General features: G+C 50.2%; 3 protein-coding genes, 5 non-coding genes and 1 pseudogene across 8 annotated transcripts; all 9 read left to right on the forward strand.

Moving 5' to 3' along the window:
- On the forward strand, nucleotides 1–72 carry TRNAD-GUC (transfer RNA aspartic acid (anticodon GUC)). The gene has a single exon. It is a non-coding gene; the product is annotated as a tRNA-Asp (tRNA).
- Nucleotides 73–662: 590 nt separating this feature from the next.
- On the forward strand, nucleotides 663–1,850 carry LOC149333934 (uncharacterized). Its single transcript, XM_089557820.1, has one exon. It carries the CDS (start codon nucleotides 663–665, stop codon nucleotides 1,848–1,850), a length of 1,188 nt encoding a protein of 395 aa, XP_089413946.1.
- A 194-nt stretch (nucleotides 1,851–2,044) lies between these two features.
- On the forward strand, nucleotides 2,045–5,416 carry LOC149333935 (uncharacterized; annotated as a pseudogene).
- A 9,263-nt stretch (nucleotides 5,417–14,679) lies between these two features.
- TRNAD-GUC (transfer RNA aspartic acid (anticodon GUC)) lies at nucleotides 14,680–14,751 on the forward strand. The gene has a single exon. It is a non-coding gene; the product is annotated as a tRNA-Asp (tRNA).
- A 540-nt stretch (nucleotides 14,752–15,291) lies between these two features.
- TRNAD-GUC (transfer RNA aspartic acid (anticodon GUC)) lies at nucleotides 15,292–15,363 on the forward strand. The gene has a single exon. It is a non-coding gene; the product is annotated as a tRNA-Asp (tRNA).
- A 606-nt stretch (nucleotides 15,364–15,969) lies between these two features.
- On the forward strand, nucleotides 15,970–17,148 carry LOC149333938 (uncharacterized). Its single transcript, XM_089557821.1, has one exon. The coding sequence runs from the start codon at nucleotides 15,970–15,972 to the stop codon at nucleotides 17,146–17,148; it is 1,179 nt and encodes a 392-aa protein (XP_089413947.1).
- A 4,143-nt stretch (nucleotides 17,149–21,291) lies between these two features.
- LOC149333939 (uncharacterized) lies at nucleotides 21,292–26,285 on the forward strand. The gene is made up of 2 exons (XM_089557822.1): nucleotides 21,292–22,370; nucleotides 26,274–26,285. Exons 1-2 carry the CDS (start codon nucleotides 21,309–21,311, stop codon nucleotides 26,283–26,285), a joined length of 1,074 nt encoding a protein of 357 aa, XP_089413948.1. The 5' UTR covers nucleotides 21,292–21,308.
- A 17-nt stretch (nucleotides 26,286–26,302) lies between these two features.
- Nucleotides 26,303–26,374, forward strand: TRNAD-GUC (transfer RNA aspartic acid (anticodon GUC)). The gene has a single exon. It is a non-coding gene; the product is annotated as a tRNA-Asp (tRNA).
- A 132-nt stretch (nucleotides 26,375–26,506) lies between these two features.
- On the forward strand, nucleotides 26,507–26,578 carry TRNAD-GUC (transfer RNA aspartic acid (anticodon GUC)). The gene has a single exon. It is a non-coding gene; the product is annotated as a tRNA-Asp (tRNA).

Raw genomic sequence — 26,578 nt, forward strand, 5'->3', positions numbered from 1 at the left:
TCCTCGTTAGTATAGTGGCCAGTATCCCCGCCTGTCACGCGGGAGACCTGGGTTCGATTCCCAGACGGGGAGCTTATTTTCTTTTTTCCTTCCTTCTCCGCCTCCCTCTCCCTTGTACTCTGTGTACACTGCACGCCCATCGACGGCATTTTGCACAGCATGTTTCTCTGTCATAAGGAAGCCCTGTGAGGCCACCTCAGCAACCCCCCTCGTTAGTATAGTGGCCAGCATCCCCGCCTGTCTGGCGGGAGACCGGAGTTCGAATCCCCGACGGGGAGCTTTTTTTTTCCATCCTTCTCCACCTCCCTCTCCCTTGTACTCTGTGTACACTGCACGCCCATCGACGGCATTTTGCACAGCATGTTTCTCTGTCATAAGGCAGCCCTGTGAGGCCACCTCAGCAACTCTCCTCGTTAGTATAGTGGCCAGCATCCCCGCCTGTCACGCGGGAGACCGGAGTTCGAATCCCCGACGGGGAGCTTTTTTTTTTCATCCTTCTCCACCTCCCTCTCCCTTGTACTCTGTGTACACTGCACGCCCATCGACGGCATTTTGCACAGCATGTTTCTCTGTCATAAGGAAGCCCTGTGAGGCCACCTCAGCAACCCTCCTCGTTAGTATGGATTCCATTTCCGGCCATCGAGCGTGACGGACGTGCTGTCATGAGTGCCGTTGGAGCGGTGTCAGCGGCCCAGCAGGGCCGCGGAAACAGGTTTTTTGCCCAAGATTCCCAGGATTATCAAGTTGTACTGCCGCAATTGCCAACAGGTGCGTCCGTTTTGAAGACCGTCTTTCTTCACGGTGATTTGAAAGCCAGGCCTTTTCGTGTTGAAGACTTTCGCGACACGTTGGTTCGCCTCGGAATGCTCCCCGAAGTGCTAGCTCTGGGGGCGTTTCAGATGAACCACGTGTGGGCGGTCACCTTCAGTAGCCCAGAAGCGACGAAGAAAATTCTGGAAGCTGGCGAAGTGAAAGTGAAGGAAAAACGATGCCTTGTCATTGACCCCACCAACCAGGATGTGCGGCTGAAGCTGCATTGGGTGCTGCAGAACGCCCCGCACGAAGATATTCGTGATGCGCTGGCCCCATACGGGAAAGTAACCGACCTGTCTCGGGAGTGCTGGCGCGTTCAGGGCATTGCTGACAAGGGCTCTTCTACCCGCACGGTCGGCCTTAAACTGAAACCCGAACTGACTCTCGAGGACTTGCCTCATCAAGTACGTATTGCTGGAAGCAATGCCCTACTAGTTGTACCAGGTAGGCCGCCGTTATGCCTAAGGTGTAACAGTCGAGGCCACATCAGGCGAGAGTGCCGAGTGCCGCGCTGCACCTTGTGCAAGCGCTACGGCCATGATGAGAGCAAGTGTACTCGAACGTACGCCAACGTAACAGGACTGGGCGCAAGCAACGAAGTCCAAGCTGAGCACCTCATGGACCAGGCCGACGCAGAAGAGGCGGCTGGTGGTCCGACTGTACCGCCTGCTCAAGACGCCACTAGACCGCTTCCTCCCGCGGAAGAAGAGGCACAGAGTGCACCAGCAAAGGACGCTAAGCCGGGAAGCGCTGCAACGTCCACCAGCGACTGCCCCGAAAAGATGAGTAGCGCCTCGCCTACTGCAACCGTCACGCAACAGGGGACTGAAGACGTTGTGATGTCGAGCGTCGGTGCCATGGCAGCGAAGCGACTTTACGACGACCGCGGCAACGAGGCGTACGACACCAGCAAAGAAGTCGGCGGGGAGCCGCCTCTGAAAACGACGCCCACCCGAAGGTCAACATTGAAACCGGCACCCAAAATTCCGCCCGAGCCTCGGCTCGAGCGGATGCCGTCGACGCTGCCGCCGACGTGACCTGCGGCCAAGTGAGTGTGTCGGGCCTGCCGGCGAGCGACAATGGCTAGTGTAGGGACGCTTTCTTGCGGCGACTTAATAAGCGCCGCCTCAATGAGCCGAAGGGCGCAAGCCACTGTGCAGGTTGTTGGAAATGCGAATAGTGCCAATAGTGAAGGGGCTACTGTGTGGTTCGAATGCTTCTTTAAGGAAAGATGGCAGTCAACCTAGAAACAAGTTTACACGTCGGCACGCTCAACGTGCGCGGCTTGTCTAATCGTAGGAAACAGTACCAACTTAGCCGACTTTTTATGGAGTGCGACTTGGACATAATTGCTGTTCAAGAGACGAAAGTTGAAAGCGAAGAGGCAACGAACCGCATGGTGCAACCTTTCAGAGCGAGATATAATGTGTGCATTTCTCACGCTATTGGTACAGCGGGTGGGTGTGCGTTATTTGTTAAAAATTCTATTGAAGTGATTATAGAAAGTGTTTATGCTTGTGACAGTGGCCGCCTCATTGTGTGTGACTTTATGCTGCATGCCAATAAGTTCCGAGTTATTTGTTTATATGCTCCGAATAGTTCAAGTGAACGGAAAATGTTTTTTGAGTGTCGATCGGCACCTAAACAGTGATGAAAGGATCATTATCATGTTGGGAGATTTTAACTGTGTGTGCAGATCAGAAGATCGAGCGAGACAGGCAGCGGTTCGAGATGCGAGTTCAGTGGTTCTGAGCGAGTGTGTAGAGGACCGAGCACTGGCAGATGTGGGTTACTTTATGTCGAATCCAACAATACAGTACTTTACCCATCAGCAACGAGGCAGCCTCGCCAGATTAGTCCGAATTTATGTTTCGGCAATGCTGGTGCCTGTGTGTACCAACTATGATGTCAAAAACTTTTCTTTTAGTGATCACAGTTTGGTCACTGTGACGTTGGATCCAAAAAAGTCACCGAAATTCAGCTGGGATCTGTGGAAGTTCAATGTAAAGATTCTTGATGATGATTATTTTGTACAGAAAATGCACGACAAAATGAACGACGTGCTTACATGCAGGACGCAAAGCTACACTGAGGCGTGGGAACTATTCAAATAAGAAGCGAAAATAACTGCCATTGAAAGAGCCAGCGTACTGCGCAAGAATAAGAGTAAAAAAGAAAATGAACTGAAAAAAAAGTTGGACTGCTATCTGAGCGAAGAAGCTTCGTCGCCGGGTCGGTTTGTTAAAGAAATAAAAGAAGTGAAGAGCGAACTTGAGATAATCGACGTGGACAGATACCGAGGCGCGGTAATACGTGCGCGTTCTGAAAGATTGTACATGGAGGAAGCACCGACTCGACGGTCCATGTCAGACGAAAGGAGCTCCGCTGCACGCAATGAAATAAGAGCGATAACGTTCAGTGACACAGCTGTGCGAGACATTGAATCGATAAAGTGCGCTTTCGTAGATTATTACTGTGAACTGATTGGCAGGGAACCAGAACTCGTAGAAGGATTTGAAACAGAATTCTTAAAGCTCATGCCAAAGCTAGGAGAAGAAGTGAAAGAAAGCTTAGAGGCACCAATTACCATTACAGAAATAGAAAGTGGTATTGATGAATTAAGCACTGGAAAAGCACCAGGGCCGGACGGGTTCGGTTCGGAATTTTACAAAGCTTTTAAAGACAAGGTTGCAATGGCACTACACTGTGTGATAGAAGAAGCATACAACAGAAAAGAATTGCCCCCGTCGTTTAGACATAGCCACGTGGTACTGATTCCCAAATCTGATGACCCTACTGCGCTGTTGTCTGTGCGCGCGTACCGACCGATAACGCTGGCCAACACAGATTATAAGATTTTCGCGAAAGTATTAGGTAAAAGACTTCAACGGGTAATACAACAGCTAGTGGGACCACACCAAACATGCGGCATTAGAGGACGTTCTATCCAAACAAACATACACGTGACCAGAACTGTTCTAGAGTGCTGTGATGCGCATTGCGGGAAAGTGGCAATGGTTCAGTTGGATTTAGAGAAAGCTTTCGATAAAGTCGCCCACAAAGTCGTTTTCAGTGTCTTGAAACACGTGAACGTCGGCAAGGTACTTCTAGAGGGGATAGAGCTATGTTACGCAAATAATTTTACCAGAATTATAATAAATAAGACATTAACCACTCCAATCCAAGTGAAATCATCTGTTAGGCAAGGGTGTCCCTTGTCACCTCTATTATTTTCATCGTTTCTTGAGCCCTTTTGTTTAAGCATTATAATGAACAAGGATGTTACCGGTTATAGTTTTTGTTCAAGCGAAGTTAAGCTTTTGTCATACGCGGACGACATTTTGGTTTTCTGCGCCGACACACCCAGTGTCAGCAACGCAGTCAGAATGACAGTGTCAACTGGAGCAAATCAGTTGGTATTTGGCACGGTGAATGGGGCGTCACGCCGGCTGTGTTTGAAAATATGCAATGGTCGCCCTCACCAACAAAGTATCTCGGAGTGCCTCCGCAGCACTATAAAGACACCGAGGAATACTAGAAGCACGAAGCGGAACGCATTAAGGAAAAAACAGCAAAGTTCGGAGGGCGTGACCTCTCTATATTTGCGAGGTCAACCGTGTGCAATCTGTTTCTTGTAGCAAAGATTTGGTATGTCTGCAGGTCATGTGTGCATCAAGAGCGAGCATACAAAAACTGCACAGAGTACTTGCTGTGTACATATGGCGTTCAACATGGGAGCGCACGAGTCGCACCAATCTGTTTCGCGCAGTGAAGAATGGAGGGCTCGGTTTAGCCCACCTGTTTTTGAAGCAAGTCGTTTCCAGGTTTCTGTTTGTGCGAGACCAAAGCGATGGATTTCTGCGGACAGTCATTCAAACGAGACTGCGTGATCATTTGCCGTTTTTTGTTGTCATCTACTCTGGCCAACGCGCCAAGTGTGCGCGGTTTTTTACGGGAGGTTGTTTTGTCTTTCCGCTTTCTTCAGGCACGTTTTTCAGTAGAGTACCTGAGCAACGTCACCCGGAAGAAACTGTACAGAGATATGGTTGATGTGTGTATGCCAGTTCCATTGTATCGTTCAGTATATCCACATGGAGGGGGTAAAGATGTTTTGAAGAGGGTAAAGCGGATGCCGGTTAGGCCATCTGTAAAAAGCTTCTTTTTTCAAGTACACACTGCGACGCTCCCGGTCAAGCCGTGGCTCGAGCAAAAAGGCATCTTCGTCCCGTGGACTGTAAACTGTTTGCACTGTAGAAGACCGGGGACCATCGACCACATTTTTCTTGAGTGTTCGGATGCGGTTTTTCTATGGGACATTCTGCAACGAACCATAAAAAAGGACTTGCCAGTCACGCCGTACGGCATCCGCTTTCTCCCTACCGCTAATGAGGGAGGGGTGCCATATGATATGATTATGGCCCTGTGCCACCATAGCATATGGCGCACTAGGATGGCTGTGCATCACACCGACCTGAACCCAAGGCCGGCCAGAGAGTACTTTATTGAAAGTGTTGCTTTCATACGTGAAGTGTGTAAAGCAAGCAGTGACCAACCAGACTGGCTGCCGCTGTTCGACGCTCTTGTCAATTTGAAGCGCTTTTAACCACCGGCGCATGCCAAAGAAAGGCAAGCGCCTTTTAAATTGTTCCATTTGGGTATGCATTGTTGCTGGCCGCAGAACAGGCAATAAAGAAAAAAAAACTGTGAGGCCACCTCAACCCTCCTCGTCAGTATAGTGGCCAGTATCCCCGCCTGTCACGCGGGAGACCGGGGTTCGATTCCCCGACGGGGAGCTTTTTTCTTTTTTTCCTTCTTTCTCCGCCTCCCTCTCTCTTGTACTCGGTGCACACTGCACGCCCATTGAAGGCATTTGCACAGCGTGTTTCCCTGTGATAAGCACGCCCTGTGAGGCCACCTCCTCAACCCTCATCGTTAGTATGATTCTACTTCCGGCCACCGAGCGTGACGGACGTGTGTATCATGGGCTCCCAAGGAGCGGATTTAGCGGCCCAGCCGGGCCGCGGTATCAGGAGTACGATCAAACCGAACGAGGACTACCAGCTGATTTTACCGCATTTGCCAACAGGTTCGAGCGTTTTGCATACTGTTTTTTTGCATGGCGACGTCCAAGCCAGGCCATACCGTGTTGAAAACTTTCGTGACGCTCTTGAGCGTCTGTCATTGCTGCCGGAAGTGGTTGCCCTCGGGGCATATCAGATGAATCATGTTTGGGCCGTGACATTCTGCAATGAAGAAGGAAAAAACAAAATGCTACAGGCGGAGGCGTTCAACGTCAAGGACCACCGCTGTGTGGTCATTGACCCAAGCAACCAGGGCGTCAGGCTGAAGCTGTTCTGGCTGCTACACGGCGTGAAAGATGACGACGTGAAGGCAGCTCTGGCGGCTTTTGGAAAAGTGACCGACATAACTCGGGACAAGTGGAGAGTCAAAGGCTGCGTCGACAAGTCGTCTACTACGCGCTCAGTGACATTGAAGCTGAAGGTGGGCGTTACCATCGAGGACTTACCGCACCAGCTGCGTGTTGGAGAGGACGTCGCACTCGTCCACGTTCCTGGCAGAGCTCCGCTCTGCCTCCGGTGCCGCGGCACCGGACACATACGTCGGGAGTGCCGTGTGCCACATTGCGGGCTCTGTCGTCGCTTCGGCCACGACGACGCCCAGTGCGTGCGAACATATGCTACCGTAGCTGGTCCTGGTCGTAGGGATACTACTGAGGAGCATATTATGGACGAAGTCGACGCAGTAGAGGCGACCCGTGAGAGTCAGGAAGACGCAGTACCGAAAAGCATAGCCTCAGAAAAAGCAACGCTTCCCACGGAACATGAGGCTGCCAACTCAGAAGAACCGCCTGTGCCTGACACCAGAACTGAGGCGGTCGCGGGAAAAGCAGATGATGCTGCGGTAGGTGCAGCTGAGACGGTTTTGGAATCGACCGACGAGAAGGACGTTGACACGGAGATGCCCGCGGCGTCAACTTTGCCAGCGAAGAGGACGCACGACGAAGCTGATGACAAGGCGACGAGCTACGACGGGACGGACCATGAGGAACCTCTTCCCAAAGCGCCTCCTATTCGACGTGCGGCCTACAAGCCCAAGCCGAACATCCCTCCTGATCGTAGGACTTCGTCGGGTGTCCCTCCGCCTTAGCGGAGGTGCCTTGCAGGGTCTTCGTGTTGGTAACCCGGTCTTCGATCGGGTTCAGTCCTGACACCGCCGTACTTTGCAAGCTGGAAGGATTTTTGATGAGGTGAGCTGCAAACCGTTGTCACTTTGAGAGCGGCGAATCCCAACCATTTAGATGGCGCCTCAACTAACATCTAGCTTGCGTATTGCCACACTGAACGTGAGGTCTTTCTGCGCGAAGAAGGCAAAATCAGCTTAAACGTCTCTTGTTCGAAAACGAAATCGTTCTGTTGGCTGTTCAAGAGACAAAAATTGAAAGCGAAGAGTTGACAGATGCGATGGCAGAAATTTACCGTGCACAGTTCAGTGTTTGCGTGTGCCATGCAAAAGGAAAGTCGGGAGGGTGTCTGATTTTAACTCGAAACGGCAAAGTCGCTGTGGAAACTGTATTTTCCTGTGAAAGTGGCCGGATTGTAGCATGCGATTTTTACTTTTCTGGTGTAGAGTGGAGAGCTGTGTGTGTATATGCACCTAATAGAATTCCCGAACGAGATGCCTTTTTTCGCCGTGTTCAACCTTTCCTGCTGACAGAAAAGCGTGTACTATTGCTTGGAGATTTCAACTGCGTGTGTAGACCTGAAGATAGAACAAGCAACAAAACCCTGCAGGACACGAGTGCCGAGCTACTGTCTGAGATGATTAATGAAGCAGAATTGGAAGACATTGGCATTATAATGCAAGGTTCAGAACAAGCACAGTACACGCATTTCCAAGGCGTTAGTCACGCAAGGCTGGACAGAATTTGTTTCTTCTGAGGTTGTGCCCTTGTGTTCGCAGTACCAGACTGTGCACGTCAGCTTCAGTGATCATTCTTTAGTCGTGATCACACTTGGGGAGAGGAAAAGGACTGTCAAGTTTAGTTGGGAATTATGGAAATTTAATGACTCATTGTTGAAGGATGACGAGTTTATCAAGAAACTAAAAGACTCAGTCAAAAGCTTGTTAGAAAAAGAGACAGACTTTATACAAACATGGGAACAATATAAATGCGACGTGAAAGTGGCCGCTATAGAAAGAGCATGTGTTTTAAAGCGTAAAGAAAAACAGCAAGAAAAGGAACTTCATACCGAGCTTGATTTCATGCTCAGCATGGAAGGCGTCAAGCCGGGGTTGTACAGACAAGAAATAAAAGAGACCAAAACTAAGCTTGAACTAATAGATGAAACGAAATATCGAGGTGCTGTGATAAGGGCACGCAGCGAAAGATTTTGGCTTGGGGAGACGCCCACAAAAAGGGCGCTCAGCGACGAAAAACAGTATGCAGTTTCGAAAGAGATAAAGGAAATTTGTTATCGCAATGACGTAACTTCCGAATCTGAGGTGATTGAAAGGGCGTTTCTGGAATATTACCAAAACTTGTTCAGCCTTAAAACGCCTGATGTTGAACATTACAAAACTGCATTCCTGTCGCTAATGCCAAGAGTCGAGGAGGACCTGGCGCAGGTACTTGAGGAGCCATAACGGCAGCAGAAATCGAAGCTGCAATACAGCAGCTGAGCTTGAACAAGTCGCCTGGGCCGGACGGCCTCGGTGCCGCACTTTACAAGGCTTTGAAAACAGAAATGGCAATAGCATTACAGCGCGTAATAAGCGAGTGTTACGAAAGAAAGTTAACTCCGCCGTCTTTTCGAACTTCCCACGTGGTGTTGATCCCAAAATCGGACGACCCGAGTAGGTTGCAGTCAGTTGAGTGTTACCGCCCAATAAGCTTAACTAACGTAGACTACAAAATTTATATGAATGTGCTAGCCGGACGACTCCAAACAGTAATTAAAACCCTTGTTGGCCCACACCAGACCTGCGGCATAAAAGAAAGATCCATTTTTACTAACATACACGTAGCTAGAAGTGTCCTTGAATGTTGTGATGCAACGGAGGGTCGTGTCGCCATGATGCAACTGGACCTGCATAAGGCGTTTGATAAAGTTGTGCATGAAATTTTGTTCGTGCTTTTGGAACATGTGAATGTAGGATGTATCATCACTGATGGCGTGAAAATGGTTTATGATGGCTGTACATCAAGGTTCATAATTAATAACCGCCTGAGTAATAGTATTCCTGTCTTGTCGTCAGTGAGGCAGGGTTGCCCTCTTTCTCCACTGCTTTTTGCCCTTTACCTGGAGCCCTTTTGTTTAAAGCTGTTAACTACGCAAAACATTCGAGGTTACGCCTTTTGTCATAATGAAGTGAAGGTATTGGCATATGCAGATGATATAGCAGTGTTCTGCAGAGACCAGGAAAGCGTGCAAGAAGTGGTGAGAGAAGCCGTAAATGTTTGTGATGCAAGTGGCTGCGCGATAAGCTGGCAGAAATGTTTTGGTTTTTGGCATGGAATGTGGCAGGCCACGCCAGAAGTATTCTGTCGAATGAAGTGGGTAGACACGCCAGGAAAGTACCTCGGCGTGCCGCTAACCAACTACAGAGAAAGCAAAGAATATTGGGCCCATGAAACCGAACGAGTCAAAGCTCAGACAAGCAAATGGGGCGGTCACAACTTTTCCATGTTCGCAAGAGCTACGGTGTGCAACATGTTTTTAGTAGCGAGGATTTTTTACGTTCTGCAAGCGTTAACTTTGCCAAGGACTTCAGTGCAAAGGTTGCACAGAGTGTTTGCAACATTTATTTGGGCGTCAACATGGGAACGTACCAGCCGATGCAATCTGTTCCACAAGGTGCGGAACGGGGGGCTAGGGTTGTCAAATTTATTTCTGAGACAGATAGTCACTAGATTCTTTTTCTTGCGTCAAGATAATGATTTTCTGCGAACTGTTATACAAGTGCGATTGTCAGAATCACTGCCTGATTATGTTGTGTCATCTATGTCTGCAGGGCGGAGTGGGTTAAGTGCTTTTTTGCAAGAAGTTGTTGCAGCAGTCCGTATTCTTCGGTCAAAATTTTCCGATGAGTATCTAACCATTGTAACAAGGAAAAAGATGTACAAGGACCTGCTTGATGTGTTTCTGCCAGTGCCTTTTTATCGCAGTGCTTATCTTCTGGGTCCCGAAAGAGATGTGCTAAAAAGAGTCAAAAGAATGCCGGTGAAGCCTTCAGTGCGTTCTTTCTTTTTTCAATTGCATACTGGAACCCTCTCAGTGAAGCCATGGTTGCAAAGCAAAGGCCTTTTTGTACCTTGGTCAGTAGAGTGTCTTATTTGCAAGAAAGTGGAAACTATAGAACATATCTTTATCGACTGTCATGACGCTGTTTTTCTTTGTGATGTGTTGAAGCGCACACTGAAAAAAGATTTCCCCCTGACTCCTTTTGGAATACGCTTCCTACCATGTGCAGAGCCAGGTGAAGTGCCTTGCGACCTGCTAATGTTGCTCTGCATGCACAGCCTATGGCGTACGCGAATGGATGTCAGGCATGAACATGTTGTTGTGAATCCGGCTCATCAGTATTTCATTCAGAGCATCATGTATACTCAGGAAGTTTTCGGACAGCAAGCTCCTCAGCCTGAGTGGCTGCCTGTCCTCGACCAACTAAAATCATTTAACCCATTTTATCATCGTGCACTAGCTAGAAACTGACCTGTGCTTTTATTGTCATGTCATTGTATTTTTGTTTTGTTTGCCCGGCCAAGTCGGTAATAAAGAAAAAAAAACTCATCGTTAGTATAGTGGCCAGTATCCCCGCCTGTCACGCGGGAGACCGGGGTTCGATTCCCCGACGGGGAGCTTTTTTTCTTTCTTCCTTCTTTCTCCGCCTCCCTCTCTCTTGTACTCGGTGCACACTGCACGCCCATTGAAGGCATTTCACAGCGTGTTTCTCTGTGATAAGGACGCCCTGTGGGGATTCCACTTCCGGGCGCCGAAGCGAACGGACGTGTGATGACGGGCTCCGTTGGAGCGGCTACAGCGGCCATGTCTGGCCGCGGAAACAGGTTTATGTCAACTGATAGTGAGTACCAGGTTGTTCTGCCCAGTTTGCCTACAGGTCCGTTCGTTGTAAATACAGTTTTTAGAGCGCAGCTCTTTGGCTTCCGTTCCTGGGTTTCGCGTCGTCGTCGGCGTCGGCGTTGTCGTCGGCCTCGTAACCAGCTCCGCCCCCCTTTCATCCCCCCAGCGCTATCGGCGTCAGCGGCATCAGTCAGTCGCTGCTATCTCTTCCCTCCTCCCTTTATCGTGTTGTCCGCTTGCTGCGCGCGCTTCTGCCCCCATCGTTTGCCGCTGGGTGTACACGCCGCCCCCCTCCCCCCTCTTCCTGCGAGTCTCCGGTTGTCAAAGCGCCGGCTCGAACTTAATTCCTTTCTTCGCTCCTCCTCCAATGCAACCCCTGTGCGGTGGCAATCAGAGAGCCAGATCGGTGGCGGCGGATCTGTATATGTGCACCGCCCGAGCCGAAATTGCGAATACGTATGAAAAAAAAAAATTATGTGATAGCGCATACATGTGTTGCTCGATTTCTTTGCCTCAATCTATCGAAAAGGTGAAACAGCTTATTTGCTGCGCTCAAATTTCGCATTAGGAAGTAACGTAATCGTCGGTAATTTTTTTTCGCACGCGTACGTAAGTGCTCGCCCGTACCGGGTAGAAGATTTCCGCGACGCCCTCGCTCAACAGTCGGTGCTCACCGAGGTTATCGCCTTGGGGGCGTACCGCATGAGCCATGTTTGGGCTTTCACGTTCAAGGACGCTGAAACGGCGAAGAAGCTAGCCAGCATTGGTGAATTGCAAGTGAAGAAGCAGCGCTGCCTCGTCATCGACCCGGCCAACAGGGACGTCCGCATGAAGGTGGACTGGCTTCTCCACAGTGTACCGGATGAGGACGTACGCCTCGCCGTCGCCCCGTTCGGCAAAGTCACTGAAGTCGCCCGCGAGCGTTGGCGAGTCCAAGGAGTGACCGACAAGGGCTCTACCACCAGGCTCGTGACACTGAAGCTGAATGCTGGAGTGCAAATCGACGATGTGCCCCATCAGCTAAGTGTTGCAGGTGAGCTAGCCCTCGTGGTTGTGCCGGGCAGGGCTCCGCTCTGCCTTCGCTGTCGCGGCACGGGTCATATTCGCCGCGAGTGCCGCATCCCACGGTGTGGTGCCTGCCGGCGCTTTGGACACGAAGACAGCCAGTGCGAGCGGACATATGCCAGCGTCACCGGACTGGGGAGCAAGGAGGATACGTCCGACTTGCTAATGGATGAGACGGACGTCGAGGAGTTATCGTCGGCGGGAGGCAGACAAGCAGCGCATTTGCCAACGGCAACTCAGCCTCAACTGCAAACTACGCAGAAACCTGTCGTTGCGGCAAGCGCCGCGGAACAGCAACAACCGCCTGCCCAGTACGTCGTGGCTACGCCGAAAGGCGTGGGAAAAAAGCAGCCTGAACCGCACGTGAGCGACGAGCACACCGCGGCAGAGAACATGGACACGTCCCGTGAATCAGCGAGTCCCGCAGCCGGGAAGCGGACGCATGAAGACACCACCAGCATGCTGCAGCAGCGGGACGAAAGCGGCGGGGACGAGCCGCCGCAGAAAACGCCAGGTAGGCGGGCGTCGTTCAAGCCGCGACCGAACATTCCGGTCGACTCTCGGCAGGCGGGTAAACCTCCTCCGTAACTTTGTGTTGCCTTCGTCATAATGGGAACGGAAGGATTTCTAAGCTTAATGGCTGTGTCGATGTGCCGTTTTCTTTTCGTGTCGAGGCAAGGTGCTGTTGGCACCAAGGTTCTTCCTGCATGCCCCAGTGTATATTTTGTTGGCAGACTTGCGGTGTGTATATGGACACACAGACCTGGAGAGCGAGAATTCTTTCCGGGGATGGGCACCATTCCATTGTGTTACCACGGCTCTTAATTTCGGGGAAATGCTACCCGTAGCAACGTTAAATGTCCGGTTGCTAGGTGCAAGAAGGCGTCAGTGTCAGCTAAGCCGCCTTCTTCTTGATAAAGAATTACACTTAGTTGCCGTACAAGAGAGGAAAATCGAAAGCCAAGAACTGACCGACCGAATGGTGTCCAATTTCCGTACGCATTTCGATGTATGCGTTTGTCATGCGAATGGTGGATCAGGTGGTTGCGCCCTTTTCATCCGTAATAACTTGGGGATCTGTGTACAGTCAGTGTTGTCAAGCCAAAGTGGTCACCTTTTAGTTGTTGATTTTGCAGTTTATGATTTATCTTTCCGTGTCATTTGTGTCTATGCACCCAACGTTGAGACCGAGCGTCGATCTTTCTTTGAACGTGTTGAAGCCTACCTTAACTGTCACAAAGTGTTGATATTGTTGGGCGACTTTAATTGCGTATGCACAATGGATGATCGCGCTAAACGCACACGAGTTCGGGACAAGAGCGCAGAAGTATTAAGTGCCCTGGTGCATGATTATGATTTAGAAGACATTGGTAGCGTATTGACGAATGGTATACGTCCTCAGTACGCCCATTTTCAGCGTGACAGCCACGCGAGATTAGACAGATTATACGCATCACCCGAACCGGTTTCTTCATGTGCAGCATACGAAGTGCAACCAGTCCAGTTCAGTGACCACTGCTTGGTAACTGCAACGTTTCGAAGAAGGCAAAACAAAAGTCGCTTCAACTGGAACCTCTGGAAGTTTAACGTGAAGCTTTTGGAAGATGATGCATTTGTTAGCGCAGTAAGGGAAGAATTAGAGAAGTTGCTCACACTGGAGCCAAACCAGTTCGGAGTTGAATGGGAAGAGTTTAAACAGAGAGTTAAAATAATAGCCATCGAAAGAAGCAGCATTATTAAGTTCAACCAGAAACAAAACGAAACAAAACTTCGCCAGGAACTAGAATTCTTGATAAGCATGGAAAACATTCAGCCCGGTAATTGTGCTGAACAAATAAGGCGGGTGAAAACACAGCTCGAAACTATAGACACAGAAAGATACAAAGCAGCAATTGTACGAGCAAGATACGAGAAGCTGTGGGCGGGAGAAACGCCAACAAAGCGCGCTATCCGACGAAAAAAGATACGCATGTCGAAAGAAATCCGGCAGCTTGCCAACGGAAATGAGATCACGACTGACCAAAAGGTTATCAAGACAGTGATGGCCGAGCATTTTTGGAACTTGATAGGTCACCCACGTGATACGAAAAACAGCTTCCAGAAAGAATTTCTTTCCTTTATGCCACAGCCGGACGAAGAAGTACAGACGCAACTGGAAGAACCGATAACCGTCAGTGAAATAGAACGCGCAATAGATGACCTGTCCCTTGGTAAAGCACCCGGGCCTGACGGCCTAGGAGCTGCCTTTAATAAAGCTTTCAACTGTTCTGTTGCTCAGATTTTGCACAATGTCATCACTGAGGCGCTTCCTGAGCGCTCCCTGATCCACCAGAATGGATTGCTTGTCTGGATGCATTGGTGTCTCTGAAAAAATTTTAGTGTGATGTTAGCCCAAGTGCGGCTGATATGTTTTACGCCTTGTACCCTTTCATTTTGACTATAATCCTGGCAATAAAAAAAAAGGACGCCCTGTGAGGCCGCCTCCTCAACCCTACTCGTTAGTATAGTGGCCAGTATCCCCGCCTGTCACGCGGGAGACCGGGGTTCGATTCCCCGACGGGGGGCTTTTTTTTCTTTTTTCCTTCTTTCTCCGCCTCCCTCTCTCTTGGACTCGGTGCACACTGCACGCCCACTGAAGGCATTTGCACAGCGTGTTTCCCTGTGCTAAGGACGCCCTGTGAGGCCACCTCCTCAACCCTCCTCGTTAGTATAGTGGCCAGTATCCCCGCCTGTCACGCGGGAGACCGGGGTTCGATTCCCCGACGGGGAGCTTTTTTCTTTTTTCCTTCTTTCTCCGCCTCCCTCTCTCTTGTACTCGGTGCACACAGCACGCCCACTGAAGGCATTTGCACAGCGTGTTTCCCTGTGCTAAGGACGCCCTGTGAGGCCACCTCCTCAACCCTCCTCGTTAGTATAGTGGCCTGTATCCCCGCCTGTCACGCGGGAGACCGGCGTTCGATTCCCCGACGGGGAGCTTTTTTCTTTTTTCCTTCTTTCTCCGCCTCCCTCTCTCTTGCATTCGGTGCACACTGCACGCCCACTGAAGGCATTTGCACAGCGTGTTTCCCTGTGCTAAGGACGCCCTGTGAGGCCACCTCCTCAACCCTCCTCGTTAGTATAGTGGCCAGTATCCCCGCCTGTCACGCGGGAGACCGGGGTTCGATTCCCTGACGGGGAGCTTTTTTCTTTTTTCCTTCTTTCTCCGCTTACCTCTCTCTTGTACTCGGTGCACACTGCACGCCCACTGAAGGCATTTGCACAGCGTGTTTCCCTGTGCTAAGGACGCCCTGTGAGGCCACCTCCTCAACCCTCCTCGTTAGTATAGTGGCCAGTATCCCCGCCTGTCACGCGGGAGACCGGGGTTCGATTCCCCGACGGGGAGCTTTTTTCTTTTTTCCTTCTTTCTCCGCCTCCCTCTCTCTTGTACTCGGTGCACACAGCACGCCCACTGAAGGCATTTGCACAGCGTGTTTCCCTGTGCTAAGGACGCCCTGTGAGGCCACCTCCTCAACCCTCCTCGTTAGTATAGTGGCCTGTATCCCCGCCTGTCACGCGGGAGACCGGGGTGCGATTCCCCGACGGGGAGCTTTTTTCTTTTTTCCTTCTTTCTCCGCCTCCCTCTCTCTTGCATTCGGTGCACACTGCACGCCCACTGAAGGCATTTGCACAGCGTGTTTCCCTGTGCTAAGGACGCCCTGTGAGGCCACCTCCTCAACCCTCCTCGTTAGTATAGTGGCCAGTATCCCCGCTTGTCACGCGGGAGACCGGGGTTCGATTCCCCGACGGGGAGCTTTTTTCTTTTTTTCCTTCTTTCTCCGCTTCCCTCTCTCTTGTACTCGGTGCACACAGCACGCCCACTGAAGGCATTTGCACAGCGTGTTTCCCTGTGATAAGGACGCCCTGTGAGGCCACCTCCTCAACCCTCCTCGTTAGTATAGTGGCCTGTATGATTCTACTTCCGGCCGCCGTGGCGAACGGACGTGCGATCATGTGCTCCGCCGGAGCGGTATCAGCGGCCCAGCTTGGCCGTGGAAACAGGTCTGATGTATCAAGTCAACAGGATTACGAAGTTATTTTGCCCCGCCTGCCAACAGGTCGTATCGTCATGAATACGCTTTTTATGCATGCCGACGTTAGAGCCAGGCCCTACAAGATAGAGGATTTTCGCGACGCACTTGTTCGTTTGGCACTGCTCCCCGAGGTCGTTGCCTTGGGGGCGTATCAAATGAACCACGTGTGGGCGGTCACGTTCAAGAGTGCAGAAGGAATGAAAAGCCTGCTTGCCGCCCGTGATGTGACAGTGAAAGATCGGCAGTGCATAATTGTCGACCCCGGGAACCAGGCAGTGAGAATGAAAATTCACTGGTTGCTTTACAACGTTCAGGATGAAGATGTGCGGGAGGCCTTAGCGCCGTACGGCACAGTGACCGACGTCAGCCGGGAATTATGGCGTGTGCAAGGCGTCACGGACAAAGGTTCGTCAACGAGATCAGTGTCTTTGAAGTTGAAGCCTGGAATCACAATTGATGACCTACCACACCAACTGCGAATCGCCGGGGAGCAGGCACTGGTCGTGGTCTCTGGCAGAGCCCCGCTCTGTCTAAAGTGCCGTACTGTGGGTCATGTGCGACGTGACTGTCGAGTCCCGCGGTGCACGCACTGTCGTCGCTTTGGGCATGACGAGTCCCAATGTGTCAGGACTTACGCAAATGTCACAGGGCCCATGAGAAGAGAGGACGAGTCCGAACTACTCATGGACGAGGCTGAAGCTGAAGAAGCAGCTGGAGGAGCAAGTGCGAAAGCGGACCATCTAGCCACTGCAACTAACAGTGTAGAGGAGAAGCGCAGCGAGGATGCAACGAAGGAACTGGAAGCAGTGGTCGCCGCAGAAACTACCATTGATGACAGCGGCAAAGCAGACAAGGTCAATGCAGCGAAGGCGCCAACAGCAGGCGGAGACGTCGAAAAAATGGAGCTTACTCAGACAGACACAAGCAGCGCAGCGGGAAAGAGGACGCATGAAGAGAGCGTTAGCGATGGAACGCCAGCCCCTTCAAGTGCGGGAGAGCCGCCAGCTAAAACGACGGGACAACGTCGGGCGTCCTTTCGCCCGAAGCCCAACCTCCCGCCGGATAAAAGGCCGGCACCGGTTACACCAACGCAGTGACGATGGCTACAGCTCGGCTGTGGCAAGGGGGGAGAAAGACGACCGGGGAAGCCAGCGAGCATCGCGACAACGTGCAACGTCGTCGCCATGCCCATGGATTTTACGCAGTAAGACTGAAGGTCACTGGATTGGTCGTTATTCTGGCTGAGCATCAAGGTGAGCACCATGCGGTTTGTCTGGGTTTATCGCGTACATGATGGCCAGCTCAGCTACGGCACTTCGTTTTGCAACTATTAACGTAAGGGGTCTAGCTGCGAGGCGACGGCAGTACCAACTGTGTCGCCTCCTTCTGGAAAATGACCTTGATGTTGTGGCAATTCAAGAAACTAAGGTGGAAAGCGAAGAACAAACGAACCGCATGGTCGAACCCTTCAGGAGCCGATACAACGTGTGTGTTTGCCACTCTGTTGGCACTTCGGGTGGATGTGTGCTTTTAATTAGAAACTCGATAGGCGCTACAGAAGAATCGGTAATTGTTTGTAATACCGGTCGTTTTGTTCTGTGCGACTTTTCTTTCTGTAATTTACAGTGGCGTGTAATCTGTGTGTACGCACCAAACAAGGACAATGAACGCAGTGCCTTTTTTAACATGGTGGAACCGTATCTCAGCACTCAGCGATACACAGTCCTGATGGGAGACTTTAACTGTGTGTGTTCCCCAGAAGATCGAGTATCTAATACGCCCATCCGTGATCAAAGCGCAGGGCGCCTGACGGCTATTGCCCAAGAAAACAATCTTGAGGATATAGGCAGCATTTTGTCCGATGGTAGGAGACCACAATATACGCATTTTCAAGGAGCAAGTCACGCTAGACTTGATAGAACATACGTTTCCACAAGCCTTGTGTCATTGAGCAATAATTATCAAGTTAAGAGTGTCACTTTCAGTGACCATAGGTTAGTGATGTTTACCGTTGGAACGAAACGAAAGCAATCTCGGTTTAATTGGGACCTGTGGAAATTCAACATAAAGCTTCTAGAGGATGAAACTTTTCAGAAGGTAATTACGAACAAAATGGATAGTTTACTTTCAGTGGCGAAAGGCAACGTCATAAGAGAATGGGAACTGTTTAAAATAGAAATCAAAATGAGCGCCATAGGACGAGCTAGCGAGCTTCACCATGAACAAAATGAAGAGGAAAAAGTGTTGCAACATCGTCTTGATGTGGTCATGGCACTGGAAAGTGCAGAGCCAGGAAAGTTCACGAAAGATGCTCGGGAAATCAAAAGCAAGCTATAGGTAATCGATAAAGAAAGATACAAGGGGGCGGCCATACGGGCACGCGCAGAAAGACTGTGGTTGGGGGAAGCGCCGACAAAGCGAGCAATCAGTGATGAAAAGAGGCACGCTACAAAAAACGAGATAAAAGAAATTGAGTACGGGAATGAAATCGTGCGCGATAGTAAGGCTATTCAACGCGCTTTCGAAGAATATTATCACGAATTACTGGGACACGAGACAAGCGTGGAAGACGGCTTTGCAAGCGAGTTCCTGCCACTGATGCCGGTATTAGACGATGATGAAAAACAGAGACTCGAGGCACCGATAAGCGTAGCTGAAGTAGAGCGAGCTATTGACGAGTTAAGCCCTGGAAAATCGCCTGGACCGGATGGTCTTGGTGCAGGGTTTTATAAAGCGTACAAGATCATCTTAGCTCATATTTTACGCCAGGTAATGGCTGAAGCTTACGAAAGCGGTATGCTGCCTCCATCTTTTCGTAAAACTCACATTGTTTTGATACCGAAAAGTGACGATCCAATGAAGCGTGTGTCAGTGAAAAGTTACCGTCCTATAAGTCTCACAAATGTGGACTATAAGATTTTTATGAAGGTCCTGGCGAGTAGGATGCAGAATGTGATAAAATTGATTGTAGGTCCGCATCAAACATGTGGAATTAAGGGCCGCCCCATACAGACTAACATACACGTAGCAAGAAGCGTTCTAGAGTGTTGTGATGCATATGATGGGCGGGTGGCCATGCTACAACTTGACCTCGAAAAGGCATTTGACCGTGTGGCGCACACTGTTCTCTTTTCGATACTAAAGCATGTGAAAGTGGGCCGGGTGCTCCTTCGAGGTGTGGAAATGGCGTATGCGGGCTGCAACGCGGCCATCATTGTCAATAAGGAACTGACTGAGAGTTTCACTGTTCGATCGTCAGTAAGACAAGGTTGTCCTTTGTCCCCCTTATTATTTGCTCTGTACCTAGAACCCTTTTGTCTCAAGCTAATGTGCAATGAAAGGGTAAAGGGATTTCAGTTCTTATCAAATGAAGTTAAGGTGCTGGCTTACGCTGATGATATCGCTGTTTTTTGCAGCGATAAGGAAAGTGTGTCAGAGGCGGTGAAAGATGCGAAACGGTTTTGTAAGTTGTCAGGAAGCCTGATTAACTGGAACAAGTGTTTCGGTTACTGGCATGGTAACTGGGACAGAGCGCCTGCGAGCTTTGAAAATTTTGAGTGGACAACATCACCATCAAAGTATTTAGGGGTGCCGCTAGAGCACTATCGCAAACCTGAAGACTACTGGCGGGAAGAAACCCAGCGTTCTCGTACAAATACGGACAAGTGGGGCGGCCGAGACTTTTCTATTTTCGGCCGTGCCACTGTATGCAACCTGTTTGTTGTGGCGAAAGTATGGTACGTCCTTCAGGTACTATGAATGGCACGGACGAGCGTCCAGAGAATGCATAGAGTCTTTGCGGTGTTTATTTGGGGGTCGGGATGGGAGCGAACAAGTCGCACAAACCTGTTTCGTCCTGTGGGAAGTGGCGGGCTGGGACTGGCACATTTGTTCTTAAGGCAAGTAATTTCGAGGTTTGTCTTTCTTAGGGACCAAACGGATGGGTTTTTGCGATCTGTTATGCAAGTGAGGCTGAAGGATGCTTTGCCAGAATTTATTGTGTCTTCCAGCAATGTTAAAAGTGCTAGAGTGCGAGGTTTTCTCTGGGAAGTCGTCCGTGCTTTTCAAATGCTTAAAGTTCGGTTTTCAATGGAATATCTCGCCGCGGTTCCACGGAAAAAATTATATAAAGATCTTGTCGATGTTTGGTTACCTGTACCTATCTACCGCTCCATATACTGTGTAGGCTCAGAAGGAAATGTCCTTAAAAGGGTAAAGAAGATGCCGGTTAGGCCGGCACTGAAAACCTTTTTCTTCCAATTACACACAGGGACACTGCCAGTGAAGCCATGGCTCCAGGAGAAAGGGATATTTGTCCCGTGGTCAGTAAATTGCATAATATGTAGGAAACCGGAGACAATCGAGCATATGTTTCTTGACTGTACTGATGCAGTTTTCCACTGGGACATTCTTCAGCGGACGCTCAGCAAGCGGCTACCTGTTACCCTCTATGGCATTCGTTTCCTTCCCGTAGAAAATGAGGTCCCATACGACATGTTCATGGCTCTGAGCCTGCACAGTATATGGAAAAACCGCATGGCTTTCAGACATGCTGATGAAATTGTGAAATCTGTCAGAGAGTACTTCATAGAGAGTATATTGCATTTAAGAGAAGTATTGAAGACCCAGAAGGAGCAGCCAGAGTGGATGCCAGTGCTGGATCATCTTGCAGCACTTAAGCGCTTTTAATTGAATACCGTCAGCTGAATAGAGCATCACTGGCGGATTTTATCTGTTTTGGAATGTGAATGTTGTGTTGAAATTTTGTTATGTGCTAAGCAGGCAATAAAGAAAAAAAAAGTATAGTGGCCTGTATCCCCGCCTGTCACGCGGGAGACCGGGGTTCGATTCCCCGACGGGGAGCTTTTTTCTTTTTTCCTTCTTCCTCCGCCTCCCTCTCTCTTGTACTCGGTGCACACAGCACGCCCACTGAAGGCATTTGCACAGCGTGTTTCCCTGTGATAAGGACGCCCTGTGAGGCCACCTCCTCAACCCTCCTCGTTAGTATAGTGGCCAGTATCCCCGCTTGTCACGCGGGAGACCGGGGTTCGATTCCCCGACGGGGAGCTTTTTTCTTTTTTCCTTCTTTCTCCGCCTCCCTCTCTCTTGCATTCGGTGCACACTGCACGCCCACTGAAGGCATTTGCACAGCGTGTTTCCCTGTGCTAAGGACGCCCTGTGAGGCCACCTCCTCAACCCTCCTCGTTAAAGTATAGTCATTCTACTTCCGGCCACCGAGCGTGACGGACGCAGGATCATGAGCTCCAGCGGAGCGGCGATAGCGGCCCTTTCCAGCCGCGGAAACAGGCTCGAGGACAACGAAGATAGCGACTATCAGATTATTCTGCCAACTTTGCCCACCGGACGCGTTGTTTTTAACACGCTTTTTTTGCACGGAGATGTGCGGGTTAGGCCATACAGGGTCGAGGATTTCCGCGACGCCCTTGCCAACGTTGGTGCGCTCCCCGACGTTTTGGCGTTGGGGGCGTATCAGATCAACCATGTGTGGGCTGTCACATTAACCAGCACAGAAGCAACAAAGAAGCTGGCGGCGTTCAAGGAACTGGAAGTTAAAGGTCGCCGCTGCCTCATCATCGATCCCGAAGACCAACAAGTGAAGCTGCGACTCCACTGGATGTTGCACGGCGTTGCAGATGATGACATCCGGACGGCCTTTGCGGCTTTTGGGAACGTGACCGAAGTTACCCGGGAGAGGTGGCGAGTTCAAGGCGTCAAGGAGAAGGGGTCCACCACGAGGACGGTGCTCCTGAAATTGAAGCCGGGCATCAAGGTAGATGACTTACCGCACCAGCTGCGAGTCGCCGGGGAATTAGCCCTTGTCGTTGTGCCTGGGCGGGCGATGCAGTGCTTACGCTGTCGAGGCACGGGACACGTCCGCCGCGAATGTAAGGTGCCCCGGTGTTCAAAATGTAGGCGCTACGGACATGAGGAGGCTGACTGTGTGCTCACGTACGCTTCGGCCGCGGGACCTGGAACGAGGGAGCGGTCGGCGGAGCTCACTATGGACGTTGTCGAGGCAGAGGAGGCGGCAAAGGGAACCGGAGAAGAGCGTACGCAGGTACGGGAGACAGACTCGTCGGGAGACTCCGCTCGAGACATCAAAGCTGCCAGCGATGCGGGGAGGAGTGACGCTGCACCCGACCTCCCTAGGTCAGACGAAGAGACGTCACCTCAGCCGGCAGACGACATGGAGCAGGATAACGGTGAGGAGCACCCGGACACCAGCGGTACTCGTTCGCCAAGCGTCACAGCCCCAGCCAAGCGACCCCACACACAGACCGATCTCGAAGGTGACAAGGCAACAGACCCCGGTGTCGCCGAGCCGCCAGCAAAAACAGTCCAACCCCGGCGGTCCACACTACGTCCGCGGCCAAACCTTTCTTCGGAGAGGCGTGCAGCGGACAAAGCGCCCCCGCTGCCGGTTCAGCCGCTCGCACCAGACGGAGGCGGTTCCAACGACGGCGTCTAGCCGCGCGCTAGACGAGGAAGGTAAGCACCACGCTTTAGGTCTATTCACCCTTTATGGAAATGGCGTCTGAAACCCCTTTGAGTGTAGCCACGTTAAATGTCAGGGGACTGGCAGCCAAAAAGAAGCAGAGCCAAGTACACCGCCTGCTAAGTGACCATGATATCGACGTGCTTGCCATACAAGAAACAAAGGTTGATGGGGAGGAAGAGACCGGAAGCATGGTGCAACGTTTCACGGCTAGATTTTACGCCATTGTGAGCCACGCGGTAGGGACATCGGCTGGGTGTGTATTGTTTGTCAAAAAGCTGCCCGGACTGATTGTACAGGCTCACTACTCATGTCTGTCAGGACGGTGTGTTGTAGCCGATTTTGCATATTCCAATGCTGAGTGGCGCATTATTTGTGTGTATGCCCCTAACATTGTTGAGGAAAGAGCAGTGTTTTTTGAGAATGTTATGCAGCAGTTAAGTACGGAGAGGCAGGTAGTAATGCTGGGCGATTTCAACTGTGTACTGAATGCTCGGGACAAAACCAGCACACGCGGCTTCAGAGACAAGAGTACTGAAGTGTTGTGCCAGTTAACAAGCGAGTGGAATATGGAAGATGTGGCTGAGTACCTGGGGGGAGCGCGTGCCGTGCAGTACACGCACTTCCAAGGTTCGAGCCACGCGCGCCTTGACAGAATTTACGTGTCGCTGGATTTGATTCCCGTATGTAATGAATACCAAGTTGTGCCCATGACATTCACGGATCACTGCTTAGTGAAATGCGTATTCGGCACCAGAAAACGAAGGAATGCATTTAGATGGGAGTTATGGAAAATTAACAACAAATTGCTCAGCGATGAAGCCTTTAGACGGGTTGTACTGAATGAACTCATTAAAGTAAGGCCGGGCACATTGTACGAAATCTGGAAGCAATGGGAGATGTGCAAAGAACAGATTAAAATAAAGGCCATTGATAGGTCCAGTTGCCTGCGGTATCAGGAGAAAATTAAAGAAACCCAGCTAAAGGCTTTGCTGGAAAAACTACATGAGCAAGAATGTAAGGCACCCGGCAAATGGATAGAAGATATTAGGAAAATAAAAGAACAGCTTGCGTTGATGGAAGAAGACAGATACCAAGGAGCGTTAGTAAGGGCAAGGGCGGAAAGCTGGAACATGGGCGAGACGCCCTCGAAAAGAGCACTGGCATTGGAAAAGGCTCATGCAGAGAAAAATCATATTGATAAGATTGCATGGGGCGGCATGCTATCGTCAGATGACGATCATATCAGACAAGGCTTCTTTCAATATTATCAGCAGCTTTTTAACAAACAGGAGGTCGACATAAACTTGTTCAAAGAAAAGTTTCTTATGGCTATGCCACGACTAGACGAGGACACGAAGAAAAGATTAGAGATGCCAATCACAGAACTCGAGGTCGAAAAAGCAATCGATAGTTTAAATATGGGAAAGTCGCCTGGGCCAGACGGCTTAAGTGCAGCTTTCTATAAGGGGTTTAAGAACGAAATAGCGCCAATATTGACTGCGTTGTTCCAAGAAGCCTACGAAATAAACAGATTGCCGCTGTCATACGGGTTATCTCACACTATTCTAATTCCCAAGACAAATAACGAGGAAAAGCTCCAGCAGGTCACAGCTTACAGGCCAATTTCCTTGACTAATGTCGATTATAAAATATTAATGAAAGTGCTAGCAAGGAGGCTGCAGTCAGTAATTCAGGATATTGTCGGCCCTCATCAAACGTGCGGGATAAAGGGGAGAGCAATTATGACTAACATACACACGGCAAGATCGGTTCTGGAGTGTTGTGATCTGACTAATGAATGTGTGGCCATCCTCCAACTAGACCTCGAAAAAGCATTTGACTGTGTCGCCCACGAAATTTTGCTCAGTATTCTGGACCACGCGAATGTAGGTTCCGTAATTCGAGAGGGTGTGGCCATGGCGTACCGCGGCTGCACTACGAGATTAATTATAAACAAGAGTCTGGGGGCCCCCATTCGGGTGCAACGTTCGGTACGCCAGGGCTGCCCCCTCAGTCCCCTTTTGTTTGCCATTTACATAGAGACACTATGTTTGAGCATTATTAAGAACGAGGCTGTTCAAGGTTTTAGGTTGCAGGCAGCTGAAGTCAAGTTGCTAGCGTACGCGGATGACCTAGCGGTGTTTGCTGTGAATCAGCAGAGCATACGGGAGGCTGTTGTGTCAGTTGACAGTTTCAGGAAGGCAACCGGAAGTAAAGTGAACTGGGCAAAGTGCCAGGGACTTTGGCATGGGGGTTGGCCATCAACCCCAGATCTTTTTGCAAATGTGACTTGGGTAACTATCCCCCCAAAATACCTAGGAGTGCCACTAAACTGCTACCGGGACAGTGATGCATATTGGAAAGAACAAGTGAACGAACTACGGGAAAAATCAGATAGATGGAAGGGGGCACATTTGTCAATCTTTGCGAGAGCGACGGTGTGTAATTTGTTCTTTTTAAGCAAACTGTGGTACGTCATGCAAGTGTTGCACTGTTCCCGGGCAAATGTACAGAAGATACATCGCCTTTTAGCTGTTTTTGTTTGGTCATCGACCTGGGAACGGTGCCGACGGACGAATTTGTTTAGACGTGTGAAAGATGGTGGCCTTGGGCTAGGACATCTGTTCCTGCGCCAGCTTGTAAACAGGTTTTTCTTTTTTCGAGATGTGCGTGACCCTTTTTTGAGAACTATGTGTCAACTAAGGTTGACCGGTGTTTTGCCTGATTTTGTTGTGGGAACAAATTATTTTTCCGCAAGAACTTTCGGTTACTTCAGAGAAGTTGCTGATAGCGTCAAATTTCTTGTTGTGCGTTTTTCGAGAGAATATTTAAGTGACGTGAAGCGGAAAAAGCTATACGCAGATCTGTGTGATGTTGTTTTTCCAGTGCCAATGTACAGAGCTTTGTACGATGGAGGCCACGGAGGGGATGTTCTGAAAAGAGTAAAAAGAATGCAAGTACAGCCAGGAACCAAAACTTTCTTCTTCAAGCTACATACAGAAACACTATCAGTTAAAAGGTTTTTAGAGGGAAGGGGTTTATTCCTACCGTGGGGTTCGCATTGCCTAATCTGCAAGTGTCCCGAAACAATAGACCATGTGTTTCTTCACTGTTGGGAGGGGGTGTTTTTTTGGGACGTTTTGCAACGAACAATTAAAAAAGAGCTCCCGCTTCATCCCTACGGTATCAGATATTTGGCAATTGAAAACCAGGACGGGTTCCCGTTTGATCAGGTAATGCTCGGGGGCCTCCATAGTATATGGCGCTCCAGAATGGCGGGGTATTACTGCGATTCTGACGCGAGACCAGCCCGCATGTATTTTCGGGAAAATGTACGTAGATTTGTTGAAGTGATGAAACTGCAAGCTTGTGTACCCGATTGGCTACCCAGGATGGAAAATTTGACTCTGTTGAGAGAATTTTAAACTTGACATGGCCTGCCAGGAAGATCTGGCAGGTTGCTGGTTTTTCAAAGTTTGGTTTATGTAATTTTTGTGTTGTTTTCTCGAAGGCAATAAAGAAAAAAAAAAGTTAAAGTATAGTGGCCAGTATCACCGCCTGTCACGCGGGAGACCGGGGTTCGATTCCCCGACGGGGAGCTTTTTTCTTTTTTCCTTCTTTCTCCGCTTCCCTCTCTCTTGTACTCGGTGCACACTGCACGCCCACTGAAGGCATTTGCACAGCGTGTTTCCCTGTGCTAAGGACGCCCTGTGAGGCCACCTCCTCAACCCTCCTCGTTAGTATAGTGGCCAGTATCCCCGCCTGTCACGCGGGAGACCGGGGTTCGATTCCCCGACGGGGAGCTTTTTTCTTTTTTCCTTCTTTCTCCGCCTCCCTCTCTCTTGCATTCGGTGCACACTGCACGCCCACTGAAGGCATTTGCACAGCGTGTTTCCCTGTGCTAAGGACGCCCTGTGAGGCCACCTCCTCAACCCTCCTCGTTAGTATAGTGGCCAGTATCCCCGCCTGTCACGCGGGAGACCGGGGTTCGATTCCCCGACGGGGAG

The sequence above is a fragment of the Amblyomma mixtum genome, chromosome 8 (assembly GCF_055824585.1).
Source record: "Amblyomma mixtum isolate Tamu chromosome 8, ASM5582458v1, whole genome shotgun sequence".
Lineage (NCBI taxonomy): Eukaryota > Metazoa > Arthropoda > Arachnida > Ixodida > Ixodidae > Amblyomma > Amblyomma mixtum.

Coding starts and splice junctions, on each gene's coding strand:
- LOC149333939 (XM_089557822.1), top strand. CDS start 21,309: ATGAGCTCCAGCGGAGCGGCGATAGCGGCCCTTTCCAGCCGCGGAAAC.
- LOC149333934 (XM_089557820.1), top strand. CDS start 663: ATGAGTGCCGTTGGAGCGGTGTCAGCGGCCCAGCAGGGCCGCGGAAAC.
- LOC149333938 (XM_089557821.1), top strand. CDS start 15,970: ATGTGCTCCGCCGGAGCGGTATCAGCGGCCCAGCTTGGCCGTGGAAAC.